General features: G+C 58.2%; 6 protein-coding genes across 6 annotated transcripts; 2 read left to right on the top strand and 4 right to left on the bottom strand.

Annotated features, from left to right (window-relative positions):
- Positions 1-26: 26 nt before the first annotated feature.
- On the bottom strand, positions 27-3,425 carry MGL_4139 (uncharacterized protein; the record flags this gene model as incomplete). Its single annotated transcript, XM_001728752.1, has 1 exon — positions 27-3,425. A coding segment is annotated over one exon (3,399 nt), but the record flags the coding sequence as incomplete, so codon positions are not given.
- Positions 3,426-3,761: 336 nt separating this feature from the next.
- On the bottom strand, positions 3,762-4,184 carry MGL_4138 (uncharacterized protein; the record flags this gene model as incomplete). The annotated part of the gene is made up of 4 exons (XM_001728751.1): positions 3,762-3,789; positions 3,835-3,868; positions 3,934-4,022; positions 4,054-4,184. The coding sequence occupies 4 exons, from the start codon at positions 4,182-4,184 to the stop codon at positions 3,762-3,764; spliced, it is 282 nt and encodes a 93-aa protein (XP_001728803.1).
- An 815-nt stretch (positions 4,185-4,999) lies between these two features.
- On the bottom strand, positions 5,000-5,935 carry MGL_4137 (uncharacterized protein; the record flags this gene model as incomplete). The annotated part of the gene is made up of 1 exon (XM_001728750.1): positions 5,000-5,935. The coding sequence occupies one exon, from the start codon at positions 5,933-5,935 to the stop codon at positions 5,000-5,002; it is 936 nt and encodes a 311-aa protein (XP_001728802.1).
- Positions 5,936-6,715: 780 nt separating this feature from the next.
- On the top strand, positions 6,716-7,658 carry MGL_4136 (uncharacterized protein; the record flags this gene model as incomplete). The annotated part of the gene is made up of 4 exons (XM_001728749.1): positions 6,716-6,785; positions 6,890-7,217; positions 7,429-7,517; positions 7,567-7,658. The coding sequence occupies 4 exons, from the start codon at positions 6,716-6,718 to the stop codon at positions 7,656-7,658; spliced, it is 579 nt and encodes a 192-aa protein (XP_001728801.1).
- A 598-nt stretch (positions 7,659-8,256) lies between these two features.
- On the top strand, positions 8,257-9,231 carry MGL_4135 (uncharacterized protein; the record flags this gene model as incomplete). The annotated part of the gene is made up of 1 exon (XM_001728748.1): positions 8,257-9,231. The coding sequence occupies one exon, from the start codon at positions 8,257-8,259 to the stop codon at positions 9,229-9,231; it is 975 nt and encodes a 324-aa protein (XP_001728800.1).
- Positions 9,232-11,702: 2,471 nt separating this feature from the next.
- MGL_4134 (uncharacterized protein) lies at positions 11,703-13,946 on the bottom strand (the record flags this gene model as incomplete). The annotated part of the gene is made up of 1 exon (XM_001728747.1): positions 11,703-13,946. The coding sequence occupies one exon, from the start codon at positions 13,944-13,946 to the stop codon at positions 11,703-11,705; it is 2,244 nt and encodes a 747-aa protein (XP_001728799.1).
- Between the last annotated feature and the right edge of the window lie 341 nt (positions 13,947-14,287).

Below are 14,287 nucleotides of genomic sequence, written 5' to 3'. Positions count from 1 at the left end.
CGCTTCTGTGCCTCGGCGCTCAGCACATGCTCGGCAAAGGGGTCATTTGCCTGTGTCAAGACGTGGTCGCGTGCCGTCGCCGAGCCGGCGCCGAGCCAGCCGCGCTCGGTCTTGGCCTTGACAATTTCTTCGATGCCGATCTGGTTCTTGACGAGCAACGCGATCTTCCGGTCAAGATCAGCGACGTGCGTCTCCATCGACTGGTTCTCGCGGATGCGCTGGACGACCTGCGTGCGCATCTGCGTGAGCTGCACCTCGTCGTCGTAGTCGCGGCTGCCGTCGTCCAGCAGGTGCGCATACACACGTACGGTCTCGAGCGGCACATGGTGTCCCCGCAGCAGCGCCTGGTAGTGCGCACTTGCGCGCCGTCCGCGGAACAGGCTCTGCACGCGCACAATGTCGGGCACATGCGCGAGATAGCGGCCTAGGCCATCGTCAAACGCCCGCCGCGCCAACACACCACGCAGCATCGCCTGCAGGTACACGACGACATCCACGCTGCCGTGCAGATGGGCCTGCCACCACGAGTAGTCCTGGCGCACAAGGACGCCGCGAATCTGTGCTTGGATGCCGCTCACGTCCGGCCGCACATACTCCATGCGCTTGCGGAGCTCTTGGTGATGCTTTTTGCGGGACAGCGAGGCACGGACAGACACGGGCGCTCCTGACACTCTTGATGCTCGTGAGGTTTCCGAGGCTCCCGAGGCTCCTGACGTTCCTGACGTTCCTGACGCCGCCGGTCCTCTGGACGTGCCTATTGTTGCCAAACCCGATGCCGGGCTGCCTGCCTTGACGACCGCCACGCGGCTAAACGCCATGCGCATCTGCCGAAAGGCGCGTCGAGCGAGGGCACCGCGCACGGCAGCCTGCAGGCCCGTCGCACATGCCATGCTCTCGTCCATGGCACGCATCTTGGCGAGCAGGGCGCGTCGAGCGAGCATGCCACGCACCATAGCTTGGATGTGCGTGATAGAGTCGGCATGGGCCTCTGCCTGCATGATCGTCGCATACAGCGAGCGCCGTGCGAGAATGCCACGCACTGCCGCCTGCATTTGCACGGCCCAGATGTCATCGAGGCTGCTGAGCGTCGTGTAGAGCGCCTGGCGCACCAGCGCGCCTCGCACATGTGCCTGCAGATGTGTCCACGTCGCGGCATGGGAGCGGATCGGCATGCGCCGTGCGTTGTGCGCGTGCCGCGCCAGCAGACCACGTACGGCCGCCTGCAGTGGGACGGCCAGCCGTGTCTCGGCGCGGGCGCGATCTGCGGCATCGCGGCGTGCAGCCTCTTCTGTAAGGGCGAGCAGGCGCGCCTCGACGGCGGCCGTCTCGGCATGCGCAGCCGCGAGCTCCGCTGCATACGCGTCCATCTCGCGCTTCCGCTGTATTTCGTACTCGAGCTCACGCTTGAAGCGCTCCTCCCGCTCGTCGGCGCGTGCCTGCTCTTGCGCACGAGCACGGTCCTCGGCCTCGCGCATGCGCTCTTCCATGCGCTGGCGCAGCGCACTCTCATGCTCGCGCTGCAGAGCCAGCTCGCGCTGCGTCGATGTACGCGCATTCAGGTACAGACGCTCTCGACGCTCGCGGTCGTCTGCGAGCTCGCGCTGGCTTTCGAGACGCAGGCGCTCGCGCTCGCGCTCCCGCTCGAGCTGCTGATCCTTGCGCTTCTGCACACGATCGCGCTCGAGCTCCTGCACGCGCCGCTCACGCTCCTCGCGCAGCCTGATGCGCTCGCGTTCGCGTTCTTGCTGCTCGTGCTCGCGCTGTTCACGCTGCACACGCGCACGTTCGCGTTCTTCCATCCGTGCGATGCGCTCGCGCTCGCGATCGCGTTGTCGATCATGGTCTCGCTCGCGTTCGCGTTCGCGATCCAAGGCATCCCGTGCACGCGGGTCGGTGGACCGGAGTGTCGGCTCACTGTCGACAGGCTTGAGGTGGGCACGGAGCGACGCGACGCTATGGGGTGCTGCGCCTGTCGCTATGGCCGTCGCTGTCGCCGTCTTGGCTTTGGTGGGCGACGCAGGCACCGGCCTCAGATGGGCACGCTGCGTCACAAGCGTCGATGCCTCGGGAGCTCGTTGCACAGACGACGCACGCACATCGCTGGCATTGGCTCCCGCACGCCTCGCGCCCGCCGTCCTTGCGTCGGCACTTCCACATGCACTGGCGCCAGCGCCGATCTCCTGTGCAAGTGCCTGGCCAACGCCACCAAAGCTTGGCATCGCGATACCAGCCGCATCAATCGTCTTTTGTGTCTTGCATAGCTGCTCTTCATTGAATTCCAGCTTGCCGACGAGATCGTCGACCTTATCGGAGCGACCGTGGTGCGCCATAAAGTGACTCAGTGCATGCAAGCAGTACACAACCTTGGGAAAGTTTTTCTTCTCGTACAAATCTGTCAGCTCAAAGCGGAAGCAATTCGGAAGTCGGATCTTGTCAACAAACTGGAAGTAGTAGTTGATATTGTCCGTGTGACGGAACTGCAGCTTCGGGTGCACAAAGATCCGCGGCACACACGCTGGTTCAAAGGACTTGGCGAGCTTGGCAAGCGCAATGCCATTCCGCATCTCCTCTGCCATGTTCGCAATGTCGCCGCCCAGCGGCTCTCCAATGCACCGCTCCATCCACTGTTGAGCCTCACTGCAGTGACACAAGTACTCGTATGCCTGAATATTATCGCGTTCTTGCTCGAGCCACTTGCTTCCGCCACCAAGTCCGCTTACACTGCTGGCGTGCTCGGGCATGGACGGAAGGACACTCCGAGTCCCTAATGCACTAGTGCTGCCGGCAGCCCCAGCCCCAGCCCCAGCCACTCCTGCTGCTGCTGCTGCTGCTGTAGTGGCTGTGACAGATGTCCCAGAAGAAGCCTTGCTCACATTGGCTTCTACGCTCGGAAATGACGCAAGACTCTGGCGCGATAGGCGAATGCGTGAGGTACCCAATGCGCCTGAAGCTTCGCTGATTTTGCGTGCCGTCTTGCTGCGGCTCATAACCGACGACTCCTGCGACGCAGGCGCAGCAAACAATCGACGAGCCGCAGCAAAGCCCGTCTCTGGCTTACTTCCACCTGCTTTTGTCGTGACAGCGCCCGCGGCCGACGGATGAATAGGACGATTTTCTCGGCCACGTCCGCGATAAGGGGATCGTTCATTTACATGAGCAGCAGCTTCTCGTGCTTGTGCTGCTGCTTGCTGAACAAAGGGATTCGACGCTAGTTTGTGGTCAGTTTGAACAGAATGCACCTTGACATCTGTTCCTATGGGGCCTGGCGACGCTACCGACCGCGGCCGGCCTGCGCCACGAACCTCGTCTGGCTTTGATACGTGCTTCAATGGTGGGAGCTCAAACTTCCCACGCGCATCCGTTTGTAGTAGTGATACATGCGGTCGTAGAGGCTCACGAAGCTGCGACCTGGTCGTCGCGCTCATGGTCTGAGTGTGTCGGCACTCCCCTCTTTGTGTCTCGTCACTATACCTCACAACGATCGCAGCAAGCAACAATAAACACACACTCACACTTTCTCCCTCACCCATCATCACTGACGCGTGTGCCCTCTATGCGTGTCGGTGTGTTGATCTGCACGTGATATATCACGTGGGACAAGACAAACCTTCTCCCCTCCCCTTCTCGTATCGCCGGTGCATCTCCACATATCCAGGCATCCGATGTGGATGGCGACGGACAAGTCATTCTTGCATGCTTGGGGCGGGCAGTTCGAGGCGCTCACCATACGCATACGTTCTCCTACTCTCGTTCCTGTCTGTCTACAAACCACTGAGACGTTGTGCCACTCTGTCAAGTGTTAGACTCGAATTTTTCTCACACCATCATACATACTTGTCGCGGAAGTTGGTGTATGCATTCATAAAGGCTGTGTGTGAGGTGTCAGAGAAAGAGAGTGTGTGTGAGTGCGATAAATAGATAGTAAGCACGTACTCTGTTCATTGAGCTGGACTTCAATAGTGTCGGGCCGCGTGCGCGTGACACGGTTGGCAACAGCAGCACTGTCTGTTTCGAGAATCACACTACCCGTGTTAGAACACAGCATACACGTACCCATCGTCGACGCTTTCATCAATGGCAATCGTCACGAGATCCAAGTTGTCCAGCACCGTGCGCTTATCGATTTGGCTTTGAAGCAGGATTGTTAACGTGTCATGGAGAGACTGTAAAAAGTGATGGATCATCAATTCATTCTCACGATCAGGCGCCACCACAAATAGATACACATCATACGAAGATTTAAACAGAACGAGGTTTCCATCGAATTGGAACAGATCACCTGATATGTCAGTGGGAGTGCCAACACGGCCGGTATCGGTATCGGCATCGGTATCGGTACCGGCACCAGCTTTCTCTTTCTTACCGGAAGCTCGACGAGCCTTGTCCCAAATGCCCTGCTCAAATATCCGCTGCTGCTTTGTCTTTATACGGGTTCTTGGATGCGAGAGGCGCAAGGCCAGTGGGAGCGCTGGCACAGGTGCACTGCGGACGTGGTATCATTATTCGCTGCGCCTAGCGGCTGAAAGTATTTGGCCAGAATCCTGTGACCCTCGGAGTCGAGCAAAATCACTATTGGTGCGACAGTGTGAGAGACAGCTCTGCAAATGCATGCATGTATGCAGCTCACGTACCAGCTCGTGTCGTGTACAGGGTCAGATTCATCATGGCTCCAGCCACCATGATGTAGGCACAAAATTACTGCAACAAAGGAATTCCTCCCCACCCCTCCCCCCTCACACTCGCGAGGGTGAACCACAACGACCGAGCCGACGAGTCGACAGATGCTGACTAATCAATCACCTGGAACAGGAAGGGCAAGGGCAAGGGCAAGGGGGAGGGAGAAGAGGTAACGGACTGTGGAGGTGGCGAGAGTATACGCGCAGCAAGGGAGCGAAGTATTCAGATCGGCCAAGCGCCACAATGTGGGACGGATGGATGCACAGGGCATACACATAGATGAGCTAACTACAAAAAGGAGAAGAACGATCCGTTCCCAAGCTTATGCGATGCGTCCGTGGTCCGTGACATGTATCGCAAGCAAAAGTGTCACAACACTGCCGCCCAGCAGCAGGGAGAGCGACGAGACAAAGAGGGCCTTGGGGTACAGAAGCACGCGGCGCATGGGATGCAAGTGAGCCAGCTCACGGAAGATACGATGCCATGTAGGCCGCAAGTGCGAGCGAACGACAGAATGAAAGTCAACCTCGTCGCGTGGCGATGGCATGACATCCAACGCAATGTGCGTCGTCGGCAACTGCATGATCATGGGGATATTCACACGCTCAGCGCGCCAAGTGAAAAGCACACTTTCGCAACTCAGGACATGGTGCGCGTGGACAGCCGGGCATGTAAGTGGGTACTGCTGCATAAGAGATGCCGCTTTCTGTAGAGTGTCCGCGAGCACATCATCAGCCGCGAGGGAACGCGGTGCGTCCGAAAGATGCTGATGCACCTCTGCTACATCCATCGCATACAAGCGAGGATGCAGGGACTCTTTCTGGGAAAGAAGGACCGACGCACATACATACAGGATACTAGCTGGGCCAAACGACCAAGCAAAGTCGAGGATTCGCTGCGCTGTGCGTAGCGTCGATACGTCATGCGCAAAAAGCGTTAGCAGCCACGACAGGCACACCACCACATGGTTCGGCGAAAATACACGCTCTAGGGCATATGCATACGGAGCATCAGCCGCTCGCAAAATATGCTGGACAACCTTGAGCTGGCCCATCGCAGGAAGCAGATCCTTTGTCATGCAATCACGCAGGAAATACACGGCGACTTGTCGCACGACCCGCTGAATGCTCTTCTGAACGTGCTGATCTGGCCATATCTGAGTGTCATGATAGATGGGAGACCTTGCCGGTTCTTTAGATGCCCTTATCGATGTCTCTGCGGTGGCTGCTGGTGTTGTCTGCTGGGGCGCCTCGCACATCGTCAGTACAACCACCGATACCACATCATGAAAGCCCTGATAGTAGTGCAGATATGGGTACGCTCGAAGAGTATCGCAAATGATCCAACGAAGCTGTTCTTGCCGGACAGCACGATCTCCTACAGACGAATCGTCCCAGGTATGGAAGCTGCGCTTTACATCGAGAGCCACTTGCGACTCGTCAGCGTGCGGCACGATCGGTGGAGGGTGATCTTGTTTTTCGAGTCTACGGCGTCAGGCAGCGACGACTGCCACATTGCATTCCATGTCTCTGGCCGATGTATATGCGCGGCATCCCAGCCGCCCGGCTCACACGCTTTGGCTCGCACATGGTCCCAAGCAACATGGTCCGGTCGCATTCGGACAGATCTGTGCGCTGGATGCGTCGAAAAAATAAAGACCAGCACGCGCGCCCCGGTCACATGTCACGCGAGGCAGGTGACAACCAGGGCCTCCACCTGTGTTGCCACGCAAAGGACAAATGATTGTAGATGTGTGTGTGTGTGTCGGCAATGACTGGCCGGCAGGCCGCCAGCCCGCCCGTCCACCTCCGCAATTGTGCGTGCCGATTTCGTCTTTGTGGTGGCCCTCGCGCCCGATTCCCTCCCTCCACGCATTCAGGCGCAGCAGCAGCAGCAGCAGCAGCAGCAGCCGCAACAACAGGCGCAAGCGATCTAGCCGCTGCCTTGTAGTTGTATTTGTCAGTGGCCACAGCCAGCAGTATTTTTTTTTATTTTCGCATCCTGGATTTGAGTAGCCTGGTGTGGTGGTTTTCCAGACATGTCGCCAACGGGCTCACAACAGCTATCTAAGAAGCGAAAGATTGCCGTGCTAGGATCACGATCGGTCGGTACGTGTGTGCAGACGGGATCAAGTTTCAAGACCACATCAGGCTGTTGAAAACGTCCCGTTCGCATGTCGCGCGAGCGCACGACGTAGACTAACGGAGCCAAGGTAAATCGTCTCTGGTTGTTCGATTTGTGGAAGATGCTTTCGTGGATTCCTATTACCCAACGATTGAGAATGTGTTTGAGAAAACCGTCAAGCACCGCGGACAAGACTTCCAGTGCGATATTGTCGATACAGCAGGGCAGGACGAATACTCGATCCTGAACTCGAAGCATGCAATAGGTATTCATGGTTACGTACTCGTGTATTCCATTGCTTCTCGCACGAGTTTCGAGATGATTCAAACTGTTTATGATAAGATCCTGAATTATACTGGCACATCCACAGTACCATGTGTGTTGGTGGGTCAGAAGAGCGACTTGCACTCCCAGCGGTATGTATTTTATGCGCACGAGCGGCGTGATTGAGAGTGGGCGTTTGGGTGCACGAGAGGTGCAGACTTGTACAAGGCCATTCGCTTATTGCGTACTGTGCCTTGTCGTTTTTTTTTTCTTTGCTCTTTCTTCTTCTTCCATTTTCTCTTCCTCTTCCTCTGTTTGCGCTTGACCCGATCGTATCAGCAAACCACTAACCCTCCTGTACAGCCAAGTCTCGGAAGCAGAAGGCAAAGCACTTGCACAATCATTACATTGCGCATGGATCGAAACAAGTGCGCGACACAATGCTAACGTTGGTACGTTGTGCCTTATCATCATCATACAGTGTCTTGCTCACACACGCAGCCAAGGTGTTTGAACTTGTTCTTGCCGAGATTGAAAAGGCGTCATCGCCTGGCGGTGCTGAAGCGCAGCCGTCCAAGTGCGTTGTGATGTAGTCGGATCTTCGTATTGATATGTATTCCCCTCCTTTTCCTTTCCATCATGGCTCCCTCTCCCCGTCTTCTCTCCGCCTTTCCACACCCATTTCCTCCCGTTGCCTCATAAAACGAGTCCGTGCCCGATGTCCGTGCATCTTGATAAGCTCGCCGCCGATCTGCGCGTATGCCATGCGAGACTGTGCCTCACGGATCGGCTTTGCTTTGTCAGCAAATAGCAGCGATGAGCACCCTCCATACGCGTGTGGCGCCGGCGCCCTTGACTTGACGTACGCGAAAGAGGTGGGGTCGTGTGCCGGCGGCACGAGGGAGTGTCGATGAACCCCGACCGAACCCAGACATACTCGTAAATCCGTGCACCAGGACCATGCAGAATGTGACTGCCGACTCTGGGACGCAGAGCCTCGTAGAGGACAGAGGACAAGGTCATCGACCGAATGGCACCATCAGAGAGAGGTGACCGGCCATGTGGGCGCGTCTCCACACACATCGGTTGTGCATGTGCGCAAGAGGCAGAGAAAGATGGGGGGGGTGCAAATTTTCCTCGCCTCTACGGCAGGATGCGGGCAAAATCTTTCCCACTGACCCACGGGCCATGATGACGTCGGTGATGGAAAATAGTCTACCGACACCACCAGCCGAAAGGACTGTGTCGTTCGTGCTGCGAGGCATCCAGGACACGGCATTTGAAGACAGGCCTGTGCGTCCGCTACATGATGGCGAAGTGCGTGTCAACGTACGACAGACGGGGCTGTGCGGCTCGGATTGCCACTATCGCTCACACGGTCGGATTGGTGAGTTTGTATTAACGAGTCCTATGGTCCTGGGACATGAGTCTGCCGGGATCGTCACAGAGGTGGGGCCTGGCGTCAAGTCGCACGCCGTGGGTGACCGTGTCGCACTGGAGCCTGGCGTGCCGTGTCTGTCGTGTGGATTGTGCCTCGAAGGCAAATACAACCAATGCCGCAAGCTCGTGTTTGCTGCAACACCACCCTACGATGGAACGCTTGCGACGTACTACAACATCCATGCATCGTTTGCGCACAACGTCCCGGACACCATGTCGCTCGAAGAGGCATCGCTCATGGAGCCTCTCAGTGTCGCTGTGCATGCAGTAGTGACGCGTGCCGGCGTGCGTGCACTGCAGAATGTGTTGGTGCTGGGCGCTGGACCCATTGGCCTGTTGTGTGGTGCCGTGGCGCGTGCATACGGCGCACGACGCGTGGTCATGTCGGATCTCGTGGACGAGAAGCTCGTCTTTGCACGCGAATTCTGTGCAACGTCCACATTCAAGCCCAACTCTCCGCAGGTTGGCGAGTCGGAAGGCGACCTGGCAGCACGGACAGCCTGTGCACTGAAGGAAGAACTGGGTGATGATGTGCTGCGCAACGATGGCTTTGAGCTCGTGATAGATGCTACAGGCGCTCAGTCATGCATCATGCTCGGTGTTTGGGCAGCCAAACCACAGGGTCGCGTCGTTGCTGTCGGTATGGGCCGCCCTGATGTGCTGGTGCCACTTACCCGCCTGTGCCGTGCAGGAGGTGGAGCTTTTGGGATCGTTCCGCTACAGTAGTGGCGATTACGACAAATCCATCGCGCTAGTGTCGTCAGGGAGTGTCGACGTGGCTCGTCTCGTGACGCATCGCTACGTGTTTGCCGATGCTGTCAAAGCGTTTGACGTAGTCACAGCTGGCCGCGGCGAAGATGGGAAAGCATGCATCAAGGTGCAAATCTGCCAGGGCCCAGCACAATCGTGATTCAAGAACTCCTGGCGTGAGCAGTAGACTCTTGTAGACATGTCTATGTTTATGATGCGCTTGCAGCCAAGCCTGCCTGACGATGTACTCCGTCGGCACTTTTGCGTACTAAGCGCCATGCCTATGACCGTCTTTGGTCACGGCTGTTGTTACACACACACACACACAAGTGTATGTGTGTGTACTTGCACTCGAGGCCAGCCATACGAACGAGCTCCCACCACGCACTGGACTGCTGTGGGATCAGACGGATCTGCGGGATGAGGAACAGGGAAGGGGCTAGCAGTGAAGGCGAGCAGTGGAGAAGAAACACGCCTCCATCGACAATGGGCGGTCGACCGCATCGACACACAGGCCCGGCGTCGGTCGGATGTGCCTGCCCTTGGTCATTTTCCACAACACACATACATTTGCACTGCGGCCAAGTGCATGCTCGTAGCATGTGCACGTGCTCGAGCGAGTACATGCGTGGCATGGCCTGTGTATGCGCGTAGCTGGACGGCGCCGCGACTTGTCCACACAGCAGTTGGGACGTGGGAGCGCCAAAGGCAGCAACTTGCGACGTTACACGATGCACTAGCACAGCGGCATGCCCAGCGTGCGATGGATGCATTCATCGCTCTGGCACGGCAACCGACCACTGTGCTAACGCCAGTGGAGTTTCGCGGCATGCTACATGTGCTCCTAGGCACGCGTCCCCACACACAGGCGACTGTGGAACAAGTGCTGTTGGTTGTCGAGCACATCCAACATGCACAGCAGGCCCTGGCAAAGACGCCAGACACTATAAGCGCAGCGGATGTACTCGTGCAGTCGGAACTCGTTTACATGCTGCAGGATGCGTTTCTATGGAATAGTCTGCTGACCTGCATACGCCCACAGCGACGAAGATCGGCGTTTCTTGCATTGCAAGACATGCTCGACCTGCTTGCACGCGCAGCTGTCGTCACGCAGAGTACAGCCATGCGTGATACGCGTACGGAGAATGCGAAGCCCGGCCACTGTAGCGACCACGACAAGTCTAGCGCACATGCTGACCAACAACACGACACAACCTCGGCTTGGACGTCAGCATGCATGCCCCTGCAAGAGACACGCCTGTTCACACCGCCGCCATCATACACGCCCATGGCCGGCATAGGCACGGCACCGTACCGTGCGTTCCCTGATACAGTCACATACAATTTCCTCCTTCACGCTCTGGTGCAGTGTGGAACGGGCCAGCCGAATGACCGAGCACAGCGGCGGCGGCAGCGGCAGCGGCAGCGGTGGCGGTGGCGGCGGCCCACGACAGCTGTGCCAGCGGCGATCCTTGCACCGGCGCTGCAGCATACTTTGCAGATGCAGCCACTCACGCCGCGTATGGCTGTGCAGTGCTTTGACGACGTGTGGACACACATGTCTCGGTGGCGCACGACACAGCCATCGAGCGTATCATGGTGCATCCGGCTGACACTGTACGCGCGCCTGGGTCAGTTGGAGCGTGTGCACGACTGTATGCGGCAGATGGAGACACATCGGATGCTGACGATCGATGCGATTCATGTGGTCCTACACGCGTATGCGAAACTTTCGACAGATGCGACGCCTGCGCTGCATGTGCGGTGTGTGTACGAAGTGCTACGATACGCGGCGCTATGCCGGGAGCTGGGCGGACAGGGCGCGAGCGGACGTAGTTGTACAAGCATGGCACATCCACATGCACTTCAGGTGGACGACGCTACCATGGATGCATGGCGTCGAGTGACAGGGCTCACGAGCGTGCCAGACAACTTGGCGCTCACATCCAAGACATATGCGACCGTGACGCGCCTTTTGGCAGAACACGACGACTTGTACGGCGCACTGCATGTGCTGCATGACGGCCTCGAGTCAAAGAGTGGCAGCAGCCGCAGCAGCAACGGTGACGGTGACGGTGATGGCATGCAGGGACCCACACTAGCCGTGTACCATTCTCTGTTGGGCGTGCTGGCACGCAGAAAACACACCACCCGAGAATCAGAGCCGATCCTCGCGGAACTGATCGACGGATACCTGCGAGTCAAGCCTTCCGGATCATGTGCCAGTCCAGCACCGTCGCCACGGCAGATCGCGACGGTGCTCCGGGCTGTATGGCGCGTGCATGCGGTGCCACATAGCGAGGGCAGCGGCACAGACGACACTAGGAGTCGCGAAGCCAGCTCGATGTACATGGCTGATGTGTGGACGCGGCTCGTCGCCAAGTTCAGTGCTCCCCCGTGGCACGGATTCCGAGTGGATACACATGTGCGGCGACTCTTGCAGCATGCTAACGTGCGAGCGCCGACGTGGTAGTAGTAGCATGGCTTGTGCTGACCGTGGTGCGCTCGCGCCGGTAATATACATTGTTAAAGTTCCAGCGACGTGCGAGATCGCGCACAGTGAGCGTCGGATGGCGCTCGAGCGCGGCAAGCATGCTCTGGAGCCGGTGCTGGAACTGCGTGTGCTCGTTGACGAGGCGTTGCGACACGTGAGCATGCGTCCGAGCCGCCGACGAGAGCGGGTCGACGCCGCCCGCCAGGCGGGCAAGTTCCGATGTGACGTACATGCCCAGCTCGTCGGTGGCATCGGCATATGCCAGGATGCCGTGCAGCTGTGCACGCACGTCGCTCGCGAGATGGTCGGACGCACTGCGACGGCCGCGCATCAGCGTCGTGCTTATGAGCATGTGGAGATAGGTGCGGTGGATGTCGACAAGATGATCCAAGTCACTCGGCTTCGTGACGGTCAGGTCATGCTCCAGACGCTGCCATGCATACGAGATGCCCTCGAGTTCAATGAAGCTCTGCAGATGACGAACAAAGTGCACCATTTCACACACATGGCCCAGGGTAGCGCGCAGTTGGCGCATGAGAGCGCGATCGACCAGCTTGCGGTGTCGACTGCGTAACACGGCTTTTTGCACCGACAGAAGCTGTGACCAAGCGGCGGTGATGCGGGCCGCAACGCGATTCGTGTGCCATAGGTAGTTGAAGAGTAGCTGGTAGCCGGCCATGGCAGATGCGTCCAGCACGGCATTGACGGGCGAATCGACGCGGTACTCGAGTGTGAAGGTGTCCCAGCCCGTGTCGCCAGGGCCAAACTCAAGACTGCGGGCATCCAGACGCCGCAGGATCTCGGGATCGTCAAACTGCGCATTGGATGCGCGGATCGCCGTCTCGAGGGCCGCACTGAGATTGTGTTGATACAGCGTCGACGCAGGCCGCGCAAGACTCGGGCCAAGGGTCTCGAGCAGCGCATCGGCAAAGTCGCCTTGCGTAAGCAGTAAGTACGATTTCAGCGCACGCAAGTGATCCAGTAGACGGAATGTGCTAAGCATCCTCATGCACAAGTGTCCGCTAGCAAGAGCGAACTCGGCATCGATGGCATGCTCGAGACCCGCCATGTCCGAGTACCGCAGCTCACGACGATGCGCGGATCCGTAGCCAAGAGTGCGTAAGCGCGCCTGTTCTGGATCCAGTGCGACAGACGGCTGCGCTGTGTCACCGTACTCGGCATGGCCATGGCCACTGCTGCAGCAGTCGCGCAGGAAATGCAGACTCTTGCCGGTGGAGAAGATCTTGCGTGCAAAGTGCTCACTTAAGAAGCTCGGGAGCATCTGGAGCTGCAAGACGAATCGGTTGTGCCAAACGTCAGCGGCATCTGTGCCAAGCTCTGTCGGCACGACGAGATCGTCGACGAGTGGGGGCTTGCGTGTCTGGCTCGGCGGTGCGCGAGCGACGAAAAACTCGTGGAATGGGTCGTCCAGCTCGCCATCATAGATCCAGCGCGAGAGCGTATGAAAAAAGGGCCGAGACACGTGGTCCAGCATCGTGGCTGTGCATCGCCGGATAAATGGGTGCCCTGTGAGTGTGTATGTATGAATCGTCGATACAAGCGCACCGCCATGTGCGTGTCGGCAGCTCTCGACGATGGTGCTCATGAGACGCATCCGCATCATGGGCTCACTTGTCACTTGGGCGAGGCGTTGTAGCGTGAGTGGCGGCGATAGATTCTCGCCCTCGGCCTGTGCATGCCACTGCGCGTCGAGGTCCGTCAGCAGCGCGTTGTGCGCTTGAAGCTCGCCGGTCAAGAAGTGGCATAGACTTTGCGCTGTGAGATGCGTTGCAACAGGCTGGCTCTCGTGGCTGTCGACGAAAGCCTGTACACGCTCAAACAGCTGGCCCAGTTCAGCGAGGCGGTGGATCAGATCGCGTGTGGGCGGCGAGATCATGCCGGCATGCTCGTCGAAATCCAGGCGCATGTGCGTGCAAGCCTCGTGAGATCCATTGTCCGAGGGAAGCTGCCATGCATGGTGCAGACGTACATGTGTGCCAGAGATGCCCTGCATCAAGTACAGCACATCACGCACAAGTTCCAGCTCTGGTACATACGCCAAGCCCTGCTGTGCACGTAAGCGGTCTAAAAGCTGCGCTCGTGGAAGGCGTGTGTTGCCTTGGATGTCGGTCACATGCACGATGCGCCCGCTACTACCACCTACATGCAGGTTGGCTTCTCGCACAGATGCGCTCATGCGATGGTCGGTCGTGTACGCTTCTTTTGCACCTACAGGAAAAGCCGGCTAGGGCCTAAGGAGCATGCAGTGAACAGGAATGAACGCGTCGCACGCACACTTGTCCACGAACTCGTCTCGCTGGAAAAACATATACACACACACACACACACACACGAACGCGTCAGACACGCCGCTACTCCACATGTGCACTGATTGGTCAGAAGGCGCCCGTCAAGGGAATCAGAGGGAGTGCATGAAGACGCACTGTGGAGACACATAACAGAGCTCAGCGCACGAGCTCGTGCGCGAGTGGTGCGCGTCGCGCGCGCCATGTGGCCAGGGCCACGTGTCGAGTCTCG

This window comes from Malassezia globosa, assembly GCF_000181695.2.
Source record: "Malassezia globosa CBS 7966 chromosome Unknown mgl_sf_14.1, whole genome shotgun sequence".
Classification (NCBI taxonomy): domain Eukaryota; kingdom Fungi; phylum Basidiomycota; class Malasseziomycetes; order Malasseziales; family Malasseziaceae; genus Malassezia; species Malassezia globosa.
This window is presented reverse-complemented; position numbering and strand designations above follow the sequence as displayed.